Raw genomic sequence first — 19,346 nt, forward strand, 5'->3', positions numbered from 1 at the left:
GATTGTCTAAAAATCTATAGAAAAAAAGTTATTTCAAACCTCCAGGATGAACTCAAATGGCAAGCTACAGCCAAAATCAGATGTTTATACACTATGTACAAATGTCAGACACAATAAATCAAAGGTTTACCTTTTATACTGTAAGCTACATACAGTTTTTTTTTTTTTTTTGGTCATTCTTCCAAGTCAGATGTTTACATTTTTTCAAGTTTTACGTGGAAATAACCTTTAAACTGTATGGTTGGGGGTGAAAAATTTGGACATCTGTCAACAAACTCTTACAATAATTATAATTTTGGCTGATTTCTTCTTACAGGGTAAGAGTAATGGAGTGAGGTTTGTTGACCTCTCCAAAAAGATCTATGACGTCACAAAAAGATGCATCATGTTTGAGATGTGCCTAAAGATATCTCCCCATTTGTGCTTCCATTTCTCTCAGATTTTGTTAATTAATCAGACACTTTCAAAAAAACAATGAAATTATCACCTGGGCTTCTACAATTTTATTAAAAGCACAACAATCTCATGCTTATGTTAATAAATATAATCGTTATTCTTGCTTTCAGGAAATGGAAAAAACACGGATCTTAACTTACCTGAAAAAATGGAAGGTTTAGTTTCATTTAATGTCAGGAAGGAAGGAAAAAATGGTAGACTGTATATAATGCATGCAAATTTCAACTGCAGATAATAATGACAGGGTTTTGAGGTCATTTCCATGCAGAGCAAGCAATTGAGATATGATCACTTAGGCTGGTGTCCAGGCTCTCGACTTGTTTCAAACCTCAATTTCGACCTGCTCCACAGGTCGAAATTGTCAAGTTGAAAGTATCTGCAGTTCACAAACTTATATACATGCAAAGATTATATATATTTTTATTATATTTATGAGTCTTTTTCTTCTAAATCACTTGAACTCACTTAGCTTCTATAACAACTCGGTGGATAGTTAAGGTCCTACTTACAATAAAAAAGAAATTGAAAGCAAGTAAAACATGAATAATAAAGGACAAATACTTTGTGTTGTATCAAACGTTTTCCATTTAAAAAAAATATTGTAATTTATTTGTGAAAATGTACATCAGCTGAGTGTTGGGAATTTGCTTGAACTATATTCAGGTGGTCAAAAATGCGGTAAAAACTCTTAATTAAAGCTGTACAGTTGCAAATGAAACAGTCCTAAATACAACAGCATATTAATTTTGGACTAATTAAGTTTTAAAGTATTTGTGTGTCGTTAATGATTTCTGAAAATGTGTCTTGTAAATTTTCATAATACGGTTATGAAATGCCAACAAGAAAATTTTACTAAATTTAAATACAAAACAAAAGCTGAATGGACCAAACATCCAGCACAAATAAGGTATCATTTTCCTAAAATTTCTCATCTCGTAGACTTGATCAATTGATTTACTTCCAAGCTGAACAGCGTTTCAGTCCAGACAGACGTAGGGCAAAATGTTTAGTCTGCTCTCGTCTCCATGTGGATCCACAGAGATGCACTCCGTCCAGTCGTACCAGTTCCCCTTGGTGTCGTAACACCCGTTAACTCCGGACCAACGCCGTCTCTGTAATCGGTTCAGGTCTTCACTGCTGATTTCTCTGCCAACTCCAGGTAACTCTTTGACATGATGGTCTGATACCAGTATGGACGTTTCTGTGGTATTCCTCTTCTGGTGATCCGCTCTTTTGCAAACCTCCGACATGAAAAGGTTGGCTCCAGGTGTGTGTGCACCAGACGACAGGATGTTGCTCTGCTGGGTGAGGTATGACTGGATTATTTCGCTCCTTGACAGTTCTTTCCAGTCCGTCTGTTGGAAGGGACTGGGAGGAATGGGTTGACTCAGCTTCAGCAGGAGTTCAGAGACTTCCTGCTCTTCTGAAGACTCCTTAGGGCAAGTGAATTTAATTTGTCCTGTTGATGGATCAAATGTGATCCTTCTGTCTTTTATCCTCGCTGGTTTGCTTTTGTCTTCTGTAATTGGGCCATTCAGGTTCACAACATGATCTTTAGCCTTGTATTTTTCTCTTTTCTTGTTCACAGCATCATTAATAATAGTCTCATCATCCAAACTTGAAGTCCTGCTTTGAAACCCCAGATTTGCAGACCCTGAGAGGTTTGTGTGAACATTAAACGACTGAGCAGATTCCTCCATCACACCTGGATTTCCACTACTTTGTGGTTTTTTTAGTACAGCTTCTTGCTTTAGGCTCTCAGGATGTTGCAACGGACAACCAGGGCTTCTAGGTTGATGCTTATCCCTTCTAACCTGCCGTTGCATAAGCGTGTTAGGAGGGTTGCTGGCACTTGGATGAGGTTTGACAGCGTGAATAGGAACTTTATTTGACTTACTATTGTCCAGATATTTAGACGTATCCCTGTCTGATGGTTGGTGTGCATTAGTATTTGCAGGAATTTTAAAACTCCCACCGAGTCCATGAGATGGCTGCTGTTTTGCATCATCATGAGCGACTTTGGGTTTCTTTGTTTGACCCTCTTTCTTGTCACATCTACGTTTCCTGTTGCTTATCGGTTCAGGATTTGGAGAGTAGTTGTTGAAGTCACTTCTGGCCTTTAACTCTGAGCCTGTTTTGCTCAAAGCTGGAGGAGAGGAGCAGGAGTGAATGCTGCCTTTGGAAGGCCAAGATGCACCAGTGAGTTCTTTGGGGACCAAGTCACCCTGACCCGGGTCGATCAGCTTCTGCCAGGTCCGAAGGAGCTTCTTGGCTCTTTTTGCAAGATCCTCGTTCTTGGTTTTTTTCCGGATGTCATTCACCAGCTTCCCAAGGCGTGTCTCCTACAACCAAAACATCGCAGATGTAATTTGACTTCCAGAAGAGTTGTTTTAATCAGACTTGTATTTTAACATACCTCTAGTACTTCTTTGGTGATAGAGTATTTCTCCAAACTGGAAATCACTTCCACAACCACCATCATGTTGCGTATCTGCTCAGAAGACAAAGGTTTACAATGTAATAAAGGAGTAGCTAATGAAAATGTGATCCGTCAGTTTCAAAAACCTGAAAATGATGGATCATTTAAACCTGAAATAAACACTATATATATATATATATATATATATATATACACCCTGTATATATAACTTTCCAAATTTTTGAACTGAAAAAACAAAAAAAGTTTCTGATTATATCCTAATTTATTGACATTCACCAATAAGTCAGTGGACTACGGAGGGAAAACAGAGGTCATTAGGACAAGCATTCATTTGCATAGAGTCTCAAATGTACACCTGCATTTGTGAAAATATGTACCGATACTGGTTTCAGGCTCAATGTGACTAGCAAAGATAAGAACATGCAAATATTATCTTAGTAGCAGAGAGAAGCATAAAGATTTAAATAAAACCATAACCACTGTGTTAGAAAAGTGTAAAATTTTACTCCTGATAACGAATATAGTGATTTAAGGTAATCTCAACCTGAAAATTACCAGCAAAAGCATCAAAAACAGCGAATGTTAAGATACCAATGATATCATTGTGGTTTGAATTATTAATATTAGAGTTAGACTGGTGAAATGCACAAGTAAGAACAGCAGGAAGTCCCCATGTTATGTAATTATAACAGCATCATATACACTTAGTGTTCCTGCACATAATCACTTTTTACAAATACAGGTATATTTAACATATATAATTCTTGAATTATTGTATAATGTTTTTGTAGTTTGGTTTTGGTTGAATGCAGGATCACTTGCATTTCATAACATCATTTTGAAATCAACGAATTATGAACATGACTGCATCATTTTTGAAGCATCTCCTTTTATTTTCTTTCATAGGCTGTAAAGTGTTTAATTTTTTTAATGCAAATAAATATAAATAATAAAATAGAAACAAACAGAAACAACCGGGAGATTAATAAAAATATTATCAGGATTTGGATGAATTTACGGTGGTCAGAGCAACAGCAGCTCTTATGAAGGAAATGTTTTCTTAGTCTTTGTTCTTGTATTTATTGCCCTGAAATGTCATTACAAAATAAAACACACAAAACATTGCTTTAGGACTTTATCTCTTGTCAACCTAATAAGATCTGAATATAATTAAACATTATATGGACCACATTTTTCTTTTCTTTTCTGAACATTTTTTGAAAACGCAACCTGAAATGAATCTACTGAGTCAAATTGTTTTTATTGTTATTTTGCTTCAAAGACATTAAAAATAGACAGGACGACACATAGAAATGGACGGGGAGCATATTGAAGAAAAAAAAGCAACTAAAACAGACATGCAACACTTCATAAATCTCCACGTTCATTAATCGGAGTAACTTTTGACACACCGAGTCTCAGAGCCTATTATTTACTTCTTCTCCATTCTGTTTCCTCTGATGTAAAACTTTTAAAAAAACTCACGTTGTTCTGGCCGTCGATGGCCTGCAGCAGCCGGTCTCTCATCACCCGCGCAGTGGCCGTGGCCGCTGACATCGCCCGGTGGACACCAGAATCCCTCCCGACAAAACAAAGCGTTTGGAAAACCCAAAGATACTCGTGGACCAGATGTAAGATCTTTTTTGAAAGCGGACATAACGTCTAATGACGCTGCTGTGTTTGTGTTCACTCCCCGCCGTCCGTCACCTGCTTCGTGAATCCGCTACCGGAGTCAGCCAGGGATTCTCAGCTGTCCGCCTCCGCCTCCTCCTCCCCGGTCCTCTGAACTGGCTTTTGGTGAGGTACGTGCGAACAGCATGACGGGAACTATTTACGTAACCACCACTGGATGGCTTGCGTAAAACACACTTGTCGTGCACGAGACAAGAATGGAGTCAGACGTCATACTGGTGAGAGACACCATCGATGCGTACGCCAGTCATTCCGCCATATTGTGAGTGGCTTGTTCAACTCTGATACTCTGAATGGCAAGAAGCACGAAAGATAGCAATCAACTGAATAGTTTTAGTTTTCTCAGTAATATATGCTTATTTTAGTACTAATTTTGGTAATCGCTGAGGCAAATTTAATATTTTCTGCAGTTGGTTTAGCTGTATTATTATTATTATTATTATTATTATTATTATTATTATTATTATTATTATTATTATTATTAGTGTTGCTGCTAGTATTATTAATACCACATGTGATTATTTAATGTTTGTATTTTTATAATAGTTTTCATGATTTTAAATATGATCATTATTAATAAATATTATAATTTAAAGTTATATAGCCTCCATCCAACAGTCAACTAAATGATTTTCTCTAATCAAATTGCAAACCCTCTTGAACCAACCATTTGCTAATGTTCGTGCCTGTGATTTGATCTAGAGTGTTAAAAGAGACTATACAGTTGATCCTCTATCTGGTTGCAGAAATCTTGCCTTACACACTTAACAACTTTAGTTACGTCCAGAGTGGCGCTTGGAAATCGACGATCGTTTGCTCTGGTCTATTTGAAGTAGTTCCTGTTTCAAAGTCCAGCTGAATGTTGGTGCATTCAGGTGCAGAGGCTGTCATATGCGTGCAGCAGAAGCTAAAATGATCTGCGGAAACTAAATCAAATTAGAGTGTATTTATTTATCACAGTGTGGCTGTGGCACTGTGTGTGTAATCGGACATGCAGCAGTCTGTGGAGTCTCTCGTCCGACTGCTAGAGACATACAGAGGAAGAGATAAAGTTGTGAGTCTTCACTGAACCTTGTTTTTATCCAAAGGCTGTAGTGAAAACATCGGGTCGGATACTTCTGCAGGGAATAATTTAGTTATTTATTATGTAAATGAGTAATTTAATGCATTTTACCCCAGTAATCTTAGCATAAACTATGACTTTAAATCAGTCTATATGACGGATTGAACTGACCATGCGTTTTTATTGGATTTTGATTTGATAATGCCTTATGGTAACGTTTGTTTCTTTTAATATAACATTTTTGAAACTTTGACAAAAACTGCATGTGTGTGTGTCTGGTGAATTTTTGGTTGAAAGAAACTTGCTCTTCATTTAGTAAAATTATACACAGTCGGGAGAGTATTAAGAAATTGTAGCAAGAGTAAGAGTTTTCTGTCGTTCATAAATAAAATTACTCAGGTAAAAGTAAAAAAAAAAAAAGCTCTGGTGTTGTAAAATTCTATTAATATTTTCTACTTTGTGTCATTTTTTATAAATATAATCTTGATTTTGTGACTTTCATCCATTAATTATTATTTGTTTTACCTTTTGCCTGCAGATCAGGACGTTCTGTTATGGCTCTCAGCTGGTGGGAGGAGCTCTTACCCAGAAAGCAGCAGCAGATGCATCATCTCAGCGACTTGGGAAAAGTTTGCTTCTGTTTTCTGCTCAGCTCAGCCACTGCAGGACGGTGCTGAGGCTGTTTGATGATCTCTCCATGCTGGCATACTCCCACAGCTACGGACTTGGTGCTTCGGTGATTCATAATAAAAAGTTGCTTACATGTCCGCACAAGTCCCATCTCTTCTGTTGATACTGACCAGATTCTTGTTGCAGGAGGAGGATGCAGGCGTCCGCTGGATATCGGTGCTTACGAACGTGGCTGACCAGCTGTACTATCCGTGTGAACATATTGCTTGGGCCGCAGATGCAGAGCTGATCAAAGTGAGGTCTGATAAGTGGTGGCTGTTCAGCACAGTGCTATGGGGAACCTCGTTGTTGCTGGGGATCCTCAGGTGAGACGTCTGCACTCAGACATCGGGACACATCAGCTGAGTTATCTGCATCTGTTGAAATTACTTCAAAACTACCACAAAAATATGTTTTCTTTTTTTATTGCAAAAAAAAATAAAAAAATAAAAAAAAAAATAATAATAATATATATATATATATATATATATATATATATATATATATATATATATATATATGTTTAGCAACAAACTAGGAATACTTTAATAAAATTAGCTAAATGATGTGATTTCTGAAGAAAAAGGATTCGTTGTTTGTTCTAACAACAAACAGTGTGGTGGTGACTCAGTAGGTAGAGTTGGTATCTTGCAAATCATAGGATATACATTTGATTCCAGCCTGCTGGTGTTTATTTTTACCCAAAGTTTTGTATTACTAGTATAATTAATGGGGGTGCACCGATTCCAGTTTTCTGGCCGATCACCGATTACTGAATTATTCAAAATTCTGACCTGCTGATTCCAATTTTGGCCGATACCAATTTCTTTTGTCTAAAATGTTGCTAAATGTAGGAAGAAAGTTGATGAGTTGCCAACAATGAGATGATTGTTGTTAACTGCAACATATAGACCTGATCTGGTGGGCCGGTCTGCTAGCCAAACCTCTCTCACAGCAGAGCAGAAGAAGACAGAAGTTGATTTAAATACCTTTGCTGAGGTAGATAAAATCGTTGGTTAAGATGAGCTTCACATGAAAAAAATCGGCCGATCACTGATTTCCCAAAATTAGGGAAATCGGTATTGATAAATTGGTGCATCCCTAATAATTACTTGTGAGGTAGGTGAGTTTGGCTCTACTGTAAAGCGCTTTGATTGGTCAAAATGACTGGAAAAGGGCTATTAGTTCAGTCCAGTTACCATTTTTACTTGCAGGTTCGACCGGTTTAAAAAAAAAACAAAAAAATAACAAATGTTTCCCTTAAATATTTTTGGATCATCCTTTTCCTGATTTTTTGTTTTGCATGTCTTGTCAGCAACTAGAACAGGACATGGCTCCCTCTTGCTTTATTTTTCAGGAAGAGTAATTTGAAACTTTTTTAAAGTAACTTTTTATTTCAGAGTAAGTTCCAGGAAGTGTTTAGCTTTTAGGTCTGTAGCCTATAAGCATTGCTGAGTCTCTGGAAACTAACTTGTAACTATGCATTGCAGAAAACCTGATAAAAATTATATTTCATAAGAAACTCAGTCAAGAAAGCACAAGCTAAGTTGAAGTACAAAAACTGAGAGTTTCAGTGCAAATCTTTATTTCTCCAGATCATTTCGAGTTCTGCTGTTGCTCAGGAAGAAGCTGAAGAAACACCGGAGAGGCGAAGGAGGCAGCAGGTGTTTACTTAGCAAATTCATTTTTTTTAAAATTTCATTGACATTTGCTTTATTATTAAAGCAAGCTAAACGTTCAGTCAGTCTATTTAAGCATTTAACAAATATAATCTAGAGTTTTTTGTTTGTCATCCTGTCTTATTTATGTTTCTTTTCTTTCAAACTAACAGGGTAAGACATCACTCTGTTTTAGAAATATACAGTTTTCCAATGCTCTGTAAATCTGTTTTCTCCTGCAGACGGTCTGACCTCCACAGGCAGATGCAAGCGGAGATGCTCTCCATCCTCAGCAGCATGGCGGACCTCAGTAACGCCGTTCACTGGATGCCGCCAGGCTTCCTGTGGGCAGGACGGTTCCCCAGCTGGCTGGTGGGCTTACTGGGCTCCACCTCCTCTCTAATAGGTTTGATTCAGATGAATACCAGCAGCAGTGAGCTGTCAGGCAGTACAGCGTTGTCTTCACAATCAGGAGGAGATGCTAATTAACTGGATTATGAACGGCTTTTTGGTTTGATCAGATCATCTGTTTAAATTAATTTCTACTCCTGCTCTTGTCTCCTAGAGCTACAGTATTCCTACTTTCTGTAAGTGAATAAATAAAACACCTGTGCTAGTTATCTGAAATGTTTTTGAAATTATGAGATTAGTTTACGGTTTCAGTATATTCGGAAATTTTGTTTCTCTTCTGTTCTTTAATTTATGTAGATCAAAGCATGACGTCTTGCCCTTGGAAACCTTTTGGCCTACTTCATGTTGTCAGGCCGATTCTGTTTATTTGTTGATTTTAGATTCCTCGCAGGTTGCTGGTAAAATGTGTTTCCCAATAATTTGATTAATGACAACTTATGATATAACAACGAGGATGTTTTTATTGAAAACCACAATCTGTATTTGGTCAGTTGTTTCAAGTATTAAAATTTATGAGGAAAAAGAGGAAAACGGAAAGAAATATGTAACAGAGAAATATTTCTAACAGCACTTTTTTAACAATGCTTCAGACATTAACAAACCGCAAACAATGTGGAGGTTTTATTTAGATGAATGCATATTAAGCAAAATGAGCTTATGTGGACACCATTTCAGATCTTTGAGTCGTCTTTATAAGTTCAGTTAATTGCAAAAAATAGATGTTTTGCATGGAAGAACGATTAAAGAACATTGCAGGCAGATATGTAATGTTATTTTGACTCAGTCTTTATGACAAACTTTAATCCATGTTTATTAATTTATGATTGTTTTTAAGTAAAGCTAGAATCACTTATTGTTCTGTTTTGTTTCATTATGTGTGTGTTTTGGGGATTACTAACCAAAGAAGACTGATATTTAAAAGTTTTTCAAGATAAATAGATCAAGATTTTTTCTTACGCTGACTTCTGTCAGAAGTAGATACAGAAAAAACTGAAAATGTTTTTTCCAACATTGTAAGCAGGAAGATACTTATATTCAAAGAAGTACAGAGTATGTGGTAAAAGTTTTTCAAACCAAAATGATAGGGTAATTATGTATGCAACATTATATTCACCAAAAATAAAAAACAAAATAAAATAGGTCTTGACTTTCTTAATAGAAATATCGACATTTGATTAATCGGGGCTTGGACGCAGGGCTGTTGACGTAGTTCACTGTTGCATTTGATGCGGCTCGTAAGTAAAGTCTAAATCTGAGGTAAACTATTGCTCATATGAGATATTATACTTCATATCTATTCTCCAATGCTGGTTAGATGCAACTTAATGAAAACCTTGATGGCTTTCTGTATAAATTTAACTACGTACGTATATGAAATGGGTAGAGACAGAATTTGTAAGGATTATTTGGGAAGTTACGGGGGAACTTGAACGCCGCAGCAGGATAGTGGTGACCAATAAATAAAAGCAGTCACTCGACAGCAGCAGCAGCTTTAAAAGTTAGTCCAATTTACTCCTAAACAACTGTAATAGTGAGGCATTCCGTTAAATTGCTACTTATGTCAGAATTACTGATGTCAATAGTATGACGGAAAAAGTGTGCACAGAAGTTGTGGAGAGGGTTCAAATTCCTAAACACGTCGACTCATCGGTCGTGGCAGCGACAGTTGTGTCTATCTGGACACAAAGGAGGCGAGAAAGATTTTCGACATCCGGTAAGAACTATTTTTATAGCAGTTATGGTGTTTTATGTGTTCATTGTTTTAGCTTTCATTACAGTACCTGCCTAAGAAAAACACTGTAAAGTGGAGCAGTTAGCATCTAGCTAGTAATAATGCTACTTCAGTTAGGCTGGTTGTAGATTTAAAAGGAGTTCTAATTTTTTTAGTTTATTTTAAAATTGTTTTTCCCTTACTTATGAAGAATTATGTATTTCCCCAGAAGCATAGTGTTTATTTGAAGCCTTCTTGTTGTGCTTTTACAGTGAAACTCATCTCATTTTACTGTTTATTTAACTAACTATAGCTGTGTAGTAGGTATTAGTTACGCCATCGATAATTATTATTTTGTGTCACAAACGATATACCGCTACATCTTAATAAATGATAAAATGTAAAATACTTTACTGCATTAATTCAATAAAAAAAAGTTACTCATTTTCAACTCAGTTCAAAAATACATTAATTGTCCTAAAATGAAATTAAATGTCATCTTAGTATCTTCAAAGAGTTGTTATGGAGGTGATGCTGTGCAGGTAGGAAATCTGGTAGCAGTCACTGTTCCAACGAATCAGAGGAGGCTTCTCACTGAAGATAGTAGCGCTTGACTGTCATGACATGCTTACATGTGAACAACAGACAGGTCCCCAGTCTTCAGACTAATTGGAGTTATGTTCAGACTCAAGGCCCGGGTGCCAAATCTGGCTTGCCATAGCTTTTTATGTAACCCGCTAGACACTTTATATGTGTCTAGCGGTTCTACATAAAAGGTTCTACATAAAAAGAACCTTAAAAATAACATCGGCGTGCTCAAATGTTTTTTTTTGTCAATCATACTAAAAACAGTTAATATTTTAATAGTTTAATTGATTTTATAAACACATTCTGCCACTACTGGCCCTTTGAGGACATTCATAATCTGCTGTAAGTCATAACCTTAACAAAAATAGATGCTTGAAATATATCGCTCTGCGTTTATAAGTTTCCAGTTTTTAATTGAATTACTGAAATAAAAGTACTTTTCTTACATGCTGTCATTTATTGATAACCACCTATAATGGTTTAAGTGTTTTGCTTTATAGGAGTCCTTCCAGGAGATTCTGCCGCATTGTGATCGCAGTACTTATTCTGCTCGGTAATGCCATCTTATCCTTGACACAAAATGGACTCCGACTGCTTCCCAGATCATCAGACTGGATCTACGCATGCAGATGGCCCGCTGTCTGACTTTGACCCTGTTATTGGAGCCTCAGTGGAGGGAATCAGTACGCTTCCAGTGCCAGAGGCAGAAGACCTTGATACCTACAGTCTAATTGTTCCTCCTCCTCTGGACTGGAGGTCCGACTCCTCCAGCGAAGCCGGTTCTGCACATGATCTGGAAGACTCTGGCCTGCCTCCCTCTGCTGACCTCCTGGATCTGAGCAGCCTCGGAGAGTCAGGATCCCCTCCACTGATTGGGGAAGACTCGTCGACTCCGGTCCAGTCATACCAGCAGGTGCTTCTGGGAAATGCATCAGAGTCAGGTCAGGCTATAGAAGTTCAAGTCGAAGATGCAGATGTTCCAGCTGCAGAGGAAACGACTCGCGAGGTGTTCGGAGGCTCTGAGAAAGCGGCCAGCGAAGAAGAGGCGGAGCTTTCAAACAGGAGACCAGGTGATGAGGATCACAGCCGTATCCACGCCTTGCTCACCCAGCTTCAGATGAGGGACACAGAGCGCCGTGATGATCACTACTCCAGTCTGGCTGAACAGGAAGTGTGCAGTCACTCCATGCTGACTCAGAGCACTGAAACCACAGGGCTGCTTTTCTCCGAAAGCCACCAACGAGACCTGCTGGGACTGCTGCAGTGCACGAAGATCGGTTCTACGGCCCATCCGTCCCACCTGCCTCTCTTTGGCGACGTCGACGCCGTGCTCTCCGTTTCCTACAGCCAGGAGGATCCTCGCAGATGCTGGAGGCAGAGCGCAAACGGTCAGCGACGCAGGGAAGACTCCGTCGCTTCGCTCCCGGATGACGAGTACCCCGAACCCGTGTGGATGAAGCTCGGGGAGGAGCCGCCAGAGGATGAGGCCGGTGCCGACGGAGAACAGGTCGGTGTGGAAATGACCAAAACATAACCAAGACATTAACCCGACGGGGATGTTCATTTCTGAGGTGGAGTAATAATAGTCTCAGGTCAAATTTATGTTTCGCCATCCAGTATTGTCAGAATCCCAAATTTCTTCATGAAACATGTTCATATCTAATTATCAACTCCATTTCCAACCATTTCAATCAATATTTTTACGTCTAAAAACAACAGACAAATGAATATAATTTACTCATTTTTCATTTTTAAAATTCTTTCTATTGGTTTTGGCTTCACAGTTTGATTTTAATTTCATCTTCTCTCACATGTATGACATAAATGTATTAATTGAGTCTTCAATTTGCTTTTCAAAGAGCGCTGACGACCACCCGTCATATAAAGATGGTGAGTTAGTTTTCCTTTATTCCCCTTTTAATGAGATCTTCATGACCTCTTAGGCTGAGTTTTTGTTCTTTCCTGATATGATCGCTGTTTCAGTGCCTGGTCCTTGTGACCCTGAAGACCTGCTGGACGGCGTTATCTTTGGAGCCAAGTATCTGGGCTCCACTCAGCTCAAATCAGACAGGAACCCCTCCACAAACGCTCGCATGACCCAGGCTCAGGAGGCCGTTGACAGGATCAAGGTGAATACATATTAGATTCAGAAGGACAGCACTTCAGTGTGGCCTGTAGAAATGAATGGGTTTCCAGTGGTAACCAGTCCAGTTCTGATGCTGCTGGGTTTGACTGTAGGCTCCAGAGGGAGAGTCCCAGCCGATGACCGAAGTGGATCTGTTCATCTCCACGAAACGAATCAAAGTGCTTACAGCTGACACACAGGTGCTGAAAGTTTATCAGAACAAGTATTTATGCTTTCCTTTCTGTTTCCACTCCTCTAGAAAGGTGTAGCTTATTGAATTCAAATAAGCAAATTTATTGAACTAATTCAATTTAAAAAGTTAAACTTATCTTCTATACATTTATTACTGAGAGTGATATATTTCAAATGTTTCTTATTGTCTGTTATGATGATTATTGCTTACAGACAAACTGAATCGTAAGCGTATGGGGGAATTTTTCTGCCATAATTCAAGAGCACACATATTCAGTCTGAAAGCAGGACTTCACGTCTTTCATTCTCAAAACTTATGCTGTCTTTCAAATATTCACTGGGGTTTCTCAAACCTTTCTCCATATGCTCAAAACTTGTCTCTTTCTGCTCACAAACGAAACAAAAAAAGTACAGGCGTCTGGCAACCTCTCAGCCAATAGAATGAAAGTGTTATACTGGGTGTGTTTGTTTCCTTTTAGTGGGTGTGCCTGTGTGGCTACTATCGACTGTAGCAACCTGCACCATCCACTTAATCGATAAATTAAATAGATTAGATAAAATTGATTAACTAAGATAGATAGATAGAGAGATATTGTGTTGTGACTAAGTCCAAGCATGGCTGGTTCTGTGGATCCATTTTCTTTGGTTGGATGAACAAACTCCTGCCTAAAATCAGTAGCACACTGCTGGCGTATGCTTAGTGTAACATGGAGCAGAAAGCTGAGGTCTCGATGTTTCTCCCTACATCCAGTGGGTGGCGCAGGTTGCTACAATCAACAGTAGCCACACAGGCACACCCACTAGAAGGAAACAAACGCACCCAGTATAACACTTTCATTCTATTGGCTCAGACGTTGCCAGGCAACGGTACTTCTTTGTTCCAAGCAAGCAGAAAATGATTTGCAAGCGAGCAGAGAGATTTGCAAGTGGAGATTTGCTCCGAGCAGGGAAAAAGGTTTGAGAAATCACAGTGAGTATTTGAAAGAGAGCAGAAGTTTTGAGCACAAGTATTACAAGTTTTGAGAAGAAAGACATGAAGTCCTGCTTTCAAACTGAAAATGTGCTCTTGACTTATGGCAGAAAAATTGCCCCATATAAGGGAAGTCATCAAAATTTTAAGTTTCAGGATGAGACTTGTTGAAATAATTTAATAATGTCAAGCTTCCTCATGTCTCGCTTCCTTTTAGGAAGCCATGATGGATCACTCTTTGCAGATGATTTCCTACATAGCAGACATTGGTGACATTGTCGTCCTAATGGCGCGAAGGAAACATAAAGGGCAGGACGCGGATGTTGCTTCCTCTTCATCGCAGCCTCAAAAGAAGTGCCTAATGATTTGCCATGTTTTCTCCTCGGAGGATGTGAGTCTGTTTAATGTTTAAAAGTTTACATTATTATTGTTTTGAATCCTGGAATCCAGTTGCTGTAAGTTGTTAGCAGCACAGGGTAAACAGGCAGTCAGGACGATCTAATATTCCAGTGTCTCCTTCTCTGCACAGTGAAGCTGTAAAAGTCTCAGATGTTCTGGTTTTTTCAGCTTTAGTCTGGCCTGGTTTCAGCCAGCGAGTTCCCCTGAGAATCAAATGGTCTGGCACTTGTCCCATTTTCCCATAAATGGCAACATTTAATTTATTTGAGCAATTAACTAGCTGTGGGAAATTTAAGACCCCAGAAAAACAATTTCTGACATTTGTTTCCCCTTCTTCTCATACTGCAGTGTCTCTAATGATGACAAATCCTCTCAGAGTAAAGAACTTATTTTATTTGCTTCAGTTCTAAGGTGGAAAAATATTTTCTCTACTGTATTTTTTATATGAAAGTAGGCCTGTCGTGATAAATGATAAATCAATTAATCGGACGATAATTAAACCTATCGATCTCATTTTAATTATCGGCTTTATCGTCTCTTCCTGCCTTTTTTCTTTCTGTTGATGACACTGAATGAAAAAAGGCTCAGCTCCAGCGCTCTCTACTGACACCCCCTTTCTCATTTCCTTAGTCTAATGTCCAGCACACATTATACAAGTTGTCGGCCCATTTTCAAAACCTTACAGAAATCTACGGTATAACGGTTCGATCGGGTTTGTCGTGCCGTGTGGTGTCCAACCACATGGGCACAAAATAATGGCTACAAGTCCAGTTAACTAATTTTAAAACCAGGCATTAATCAATGCTTTACTAGAATCTACCTGTGATGCATGTGGCTAGAGTCAGCGTAAAGTCCTGACTGAATGAAAATCATTTTAACCTATTTATGTCACGTTAACGAAGAACAGCTGAAAAGTTACCGGGTTTATGAACTGCGGTAGCGATTTGGCTCCAACTCCTCTCCTTGTCATTTCTATAGTCTTCGCACATAATGTTGAATAAATATTAATTTTCCACATATCATCTCCGATGTCCGCTGGACTTCGGGTTGCGCTGTTTCAGCTGTTCGGGATTCCCCTCCTAATTTCCCCTCAGAAAGCATGGAGGAGAATCCGCGCTTTCTGATTGGCTACCTGTCACATTCAGCTTTATGCTCCCAGTCGGGGAAAACCCCGATTTAGATCGGAGCGGCCACCACGATCTACCGTAACCCACCACACACTGCAGGGTGATCGGTCAGATCGGCCAACGATCTAAGATTGTCATAAGGGGAAAATAGGGGCAAAAAATGGTGTAGTGTGAACTATTGCATTAGGAAGTCGGATGTGCCTTTTTTCTCTATTTAAATCTAGAGATTACTGAAGGGCAATACAGACTTCATAATCTGCACTCTTTCGGTTGAATGCAGTATTTATTTCCACTTTGGCTTTATGTTGTTTAGTTTTTATTCAAGTACATTTTTTGTTAATGGAGACTGAGAATCCGTTTTAGTTTTATTTTTGGTTGTTTTGTTTATTTAGTTTATCAGTTCCAATGTTATGTGTTATTTTGAAAATAAATATCAGGAAATCGCATGTATTAGTCATTTCCATTAAATCAGTGTCGAAAGGTCTTGAAACAATATTATCGTTTATCGCAATAATTTCTTTAGACAATTAATCGTCCAGCAAAATTTGTTATCGTGACAGGCCTATATGAAAGTAAAATGTATTTTTTTTACTTTTCCAATTTAACTTTTTTCTTTAGAGCTGAAACAATTAACCACAATTAATCAATAATTGAAATAATCACCAACTAATTTAGTAATTGATTAATCTTTTACTAAATGATTAATTGTTTACTAAATGATTAATCGTTTTAAGAAAAGTTCAGTTGCTGGAAGAACAGCATATTCAGAGCAATTATTAAGCCAAAATATATAATTTAGACAAAAAATAACAATTGTCTATAAATGTTTTCTACCCAGCACTCATCAAATGTCATAGTTTTAACTTCATTAGGTTAAAATGTTCTAAAACAAAATCTTTTTAAACATGTTTTGCTATTCAGTTATTAATCTGTTAATCAAAAAAAATAAGCAGATTATGAGTGCACTGTGCTGATGTTAAGTCAATAAGAAAGGGTCAAACTTTTCACATGTTGAAGTATTTATTTAGCTGCAGATTCATCCTTTGCTTCAAATGATCAGGTATTCACTAGAGGACGGCCATGTTTTTATTTTAGGCAATAAAACGTTTTCTTTCTTATTTAAAAATTGAATTGAATTTTTTAAAACATATTTCTAATATTGTGTAAAATTAAGAGGTTAAATGAAAAATCTGCAGAATGTGACCATTTATTTTACCTGATTAGTTGATATTAGTTGCAGCCCCAGTCTGCTTGCATGTGTAAATATTGAACCTCGTTTGCCTCGTCCTTATCGTGTCTCCTTACAGGCTCAGGTCATCGCTCAGGCCATCGGACAGGCATTTGGAGTGGCTTACCAGCAGTTTCTACAGGCTAACGGCATCAAGGCCAGCGATCTGAAACCTGGCGAATACAGTAACTACCTGGAGAGTCAGGAGCTTTACAATGGAGACTTGGCCCACTTCTCAGACTCTCAGAACCTTCGAGATGTAAGCGAATGATTGAAACTTCTGGTGTTTTATTCATAAACCCATTCATTGAGTTAGAATGTTAAGAATTATAGAGCTTAATAGACACAGACTGATGTTTTTCGGCTTTTATTTCTGTTAAAGGAGTGGTGGTATGCATTTTCCAGGCACATAGAGCCATTTTATATCACAATCAAGTAACTGTGTTATTTTCAATAGTTATAAAAATGTTATATATATCAAACATGATGTATACAATTTGACCTTACGATTTGAAGTCTTGAAATTGGGCTCTGTCTCTTTAAGAAGCTCCTGCTCTTTCCAACTCTCCTGCAGCTGTGGAGCAAATCCTTTTGGTTGTTTATGAAGTCTGTGTGTGTTTGTGGTCCAGATTGGGATCACTAAGGCTGCCGGGGAGATCCTGGGTCTGGCCGTGGTGGAGTCGGGTTGGGGGTCCATCCTGCCCACGGTGATGGTGGCCAACCTCCTCCATGGTGGTCCAGCTGAACGCTGCGGGGAACTCAGCATCGGTGACCGCATCATGTCCGTCAACGGCACCAGCCTGGTGGGTCTGCCCATCACCACCTGCCAGAACATCCTCCGGGTAAGAAGAGAAAAAGGCCTCAAGCTTGTTATGATACTAAAACTAATAATTTGACTTTATTATATAACACTGAGTGAGAAACAAAAATATTTCTGGCTTTTTTTATATCTGTCATTGTCTCCATTGTGCTCTAGATGGCGCTGTGATGCAATATTCTTCATTTGATAGTTGGTTTAAGTGTGTACATTTGTAAAACATTAATACGGCTAAAATCTGTTTGAAGTGCAATATGTTTTGGTTAATATAGTCAAAGTGTTGTTAATTTGTGCTTTGCATGCTAACAGTATTGTGAGATGGAGTGTCTTTGTTTCTGCTTACAACTTTAACAGCTGAGTAGAGGCCAAGATAATGAAGAGGTATATCTGTCATTGTCTCCATTGTGCTCTAGATGGCGCTGTGATGCAATATTCTTCATTTGATAGTTGGTTTAAGTGTGTACGTTTGTAAAACATTAATACGGCTAAAATCTGTACTACTAATAACAATTTTCTGGATATCTGATTACAAAACATCTATCAAGTTGGGATTTAGTGTCTGTATCTTCCACAGAGCAGTGCTATGTTTGTTTTGTAATTGGACACTGTGGTAGAGAGATTTTTTCTTTTGTCTTAAAATCTGTTACACTGGGAGTTGTAGAGTCAAGCCAGTTATTTTTGTAATAAATTAAGTCCTTAAATCACAATTTGTGCTTTGTTACCTTCAATTACTGCAAATACTATGAGTTTGGCATTTAAATCAGACCCGATCTTAGAACCACAGGTTTAATAATAAAATTTTTTAAAAATTAGTAAAATTTACATTTATTTAAATATATTGTGCATTAAGAAAGTTTTCTAAGCACAAATCAATGTACAAAGTTGTAATTTTCCCCAAACATGTAGATTATTTTGTATCGCTGCTTCAAAGGTCATGTAAGATAGAAACTTAGCACCTTGGATTAGATTGAACAGATAGTTATAAATACTTTAACAAAACAAACCAGGAGTTTTATTGGTGATTTTGTGCTGCACTCACCCATAGAACAAGATTTTTACTGACAAAATAAAATATTCTTCAAATGGAAAAATGTAGATACAAGTATTTTTTAAATGTTAACATGTTTTTTGTTTTCTTTTAAAACAAAAGGTAAATAGAATCCCCCAAAATTCACTTACTTTTACACTAAAACAGATCTATTCATTAAACTTGGCTTTGAAGAAACAGAAAGCATATTTGAAGAAACAAATTCACTTTTGCATTATTGTTAATAAAAAAAAATATTTTTTTTTTTCATGAAGTATTTTTGTGAGTACCCTCATGGTTTGAACATCTCCAGTAATCTGTGCTACATTGAATGTTATTAGTACAGACTGTGATGGGATCATTTTGTTTCAGTGACTCTACTGTTTCCAAAGCTGGGAAACTTTTATTGGTCATCCTAAAAACATGTTGTTCAAGTTAAAGATAACACTGACTAACCAAATAATATCTGTTACCAGGAGTTTCCGCTCATCCAAGGAAAACATGTTCAAACTCTCTGTAGTTTAATTATCTTTTTTTTAATCACATAGCTTCTCAACACAAACAAAAGTCTTTAAATTTAGTGGTTTCTAACTCCGGTGGTAAAGACGCTATCATAGGCATCTAGCAGTCGTGGTTTTGAGTTAAAAAATGTTCAAAGTTGACAGGAAATTTGAAAATATGACTAGGTAATTGTAAATGTGTTATTGGAAGATGTTAGCAAAACCCAAACACCAACTATGAAGTGTTAGAAAAGGCAAAAATTACAAAAAATT

At 37.7% G+C, this 19,346-nt stretch overlaps 3 protein-coding genes across 6 annotated transcripts; 2 read left to right on the forward strand and 1 right to left on the reverse strand.

Moving 5' to 3' along the window:
• Positions 1 to 489: 489 nt before the first annotated feature.
• Positions 490 to 4,697, reverse strand: LOC106939925 (mediator of RNA polymerase II transcription subunit 26). Its single transcript, XM_015022500.1, has 3 exons — positions 4,382 to 4,697; positions 2,873 to 2,947; positions 490 to 2,798 (listed from the first exon to the last, which is right to left on the reverse strand). Exons 1-3 carry the CDS (start codon positions 4,451 to 4,453, stop codon positions 1,434 to 1,436), a joined length of 1,512 nt encoding a protein of 503 aa, XP_014877986.1. The 5' UTR covers positions 4,454 to 4,697; the 3' UTR covers positions 490 to 1,433.
• A 696-nt stretch (positions 4,698 to 5,393) lies between these two features.
• Positions 5,394 to 9,244, forward strand: LOC106939927 (peroxisomal membrane protein 11C-like). Of its 3 annotated transcripts, none has more exons than XM_015022504.1 (5): positions 5,394 to 5,642; positions 6,190 to 6,387; positions 6,468 to 6,646; positions 7,916 to 7,984; positions 8,218 to 9,244. In XM_015022504.1, the coding sequence occupies exons 1-5, from the start codon at positions 5,580 to 5,582 to the stop codon at positions 8,465 to 8,467; spliced, it is 759 nt and encodes a 252-aa protein (XP_014877990.1). In that variant the 5' UTR covers positions 5,394 to 5,579; the 3' UTR covers positions 8,468 to 9,244. The 3 variants fall into 3 exon arrangements, with proteins under 3 accessions (XP_014877990.1, XP_014877988.1, XP_014877991.1); XM_015022502.1 differs by having other exon boundaries at positions 5,395 to 5,642; positions 8,215 to 9,244; XM_015022505.1 differs by having other exon boundaries at positions 5,396 to 5,642; positions 8,221 to 9,244.
• A 410-nt stretch (positions 9,245 to 9,654) lies between these two features.
• Positions 9,655 to 18,206, forward strand: LOC106939923 (amyloid beta A4 precursor protein-binding family A member 1-like). 2 transcript variants are annotated; one of them, XM_015022499.1, is made up of 8 exons: positions 9,655 to 10,103; positions 11,174 to 12,195; positions 12,548 to 12,578; positions 12,672 to 12,817; positions 12,927 to 13,013; positions 14,193 to 14,366; positions 16,809 to 16,988; positions 17,359 to 18,206. In XM_015022499.1, exons 2-8 carry the CDS (start codon positions 11,269 to 11,271, stop codon positions 17,623 to 17,625), a joined length of 1,812 nt encoding a protein of 603 aa, XP_014877985.1. In that variant the 5' UTR covers positions 9,655 to 10,103; positions 11,174 to 11,268; the 3' UTR covers positions 17,626 to 18,206. The 2 variants fall into 2 exon arrangements, with proteins under 2 accessions (XP_014877985.1, XP_014877984.1); XM_015022498.1 differs by having other exon boundaries at positions 11,189 to 12,195.
• The last annotated feature ends 1,140 nt before the right edge of the window (positions 18,207 to 19,346 follow it).

This window comes from Poecilia latipinna, unplaced genomic scaffold (genome assembly GCF_001443285.1).
Source record: "Poecilia latipinna isolate Pla-1442-1.1 unplaced genomic scaffold, P_latipinna-1.0 Scaffold3030, whole genome shotgun sequence".
Classification (NCBI taxonomy): Eukaryota; Metazoa; Chordata; class Actinopteri; order Cyprinodontiformes; family Poeciliidae; genus Poecilia; species Poecilia latipinna.

Bases quoted from the DNA above. Each gene is read 5' to 3' on its own strand.
- LOC106939925 (XM_015022500.1), bottom strand. From the start codon at position 4,453: ATGTCAGCGGCCACGGCCACTGCGCGGGTGATGAGAGACCGGCTGCTG. The intron at 2,948-4,381 runs GTGAGTTTTTTT...TCTTCTGAGCAG, and splicing joins CCATCGACGGCCAGAACAAC to ATACGCAACATGATGGTGGT. The intron at 2,799-2,872 runs GTATGTTAAAAT...TTTTGGTTGTAG, and splicing joins TCACCAAAGAAGTACTAGAG to GAGACACGCCTTGGGAAGCT.
- LOC106939927 (XM_015022502.1), top strand. From the start codon at position 5,580: ATGCAGCAGTCTGTGGAGTCTCTCGTCCGACTGCTAGAGACATACAGA. The intron at 6,388-6,467 runs GTGATTCATAAT...TTCTTGTTGCAG, and splicing joins GCTACGGACTTGGTGCTTCG to GAGGAGGATGCAGGCGTCCG. The intron at 7,985-8,214 runs GTGTTTACTTAG...ATCTGTTTTCTC, and splicing joins AGAGGCGAAGGAGGCAGCAG to CTGCAGACGGTCTGACCTCC.
- LOC106939923 (XM_015022499.1), top strand. From the start codon at position 11,269: ATGGACTCCGACTGCTTCCCAGATCATCAGACTGGATCTACGCATGCA. The intron at 12,579-12,671 runs GTGAGTTAGTTT...TCGCTGTTTCAG, and splicing joins CCACCCGTCATATAAAGATG to TGCCTGGTCCTTGTGACCCT. The intron at 12,818-12,926 runs GTGAATACATAT...GTTTGACTGTAG, and splicing joins AGGCCGTTGACAGGATCAAG to GCTCCAGAGGGAGAGTCCCA.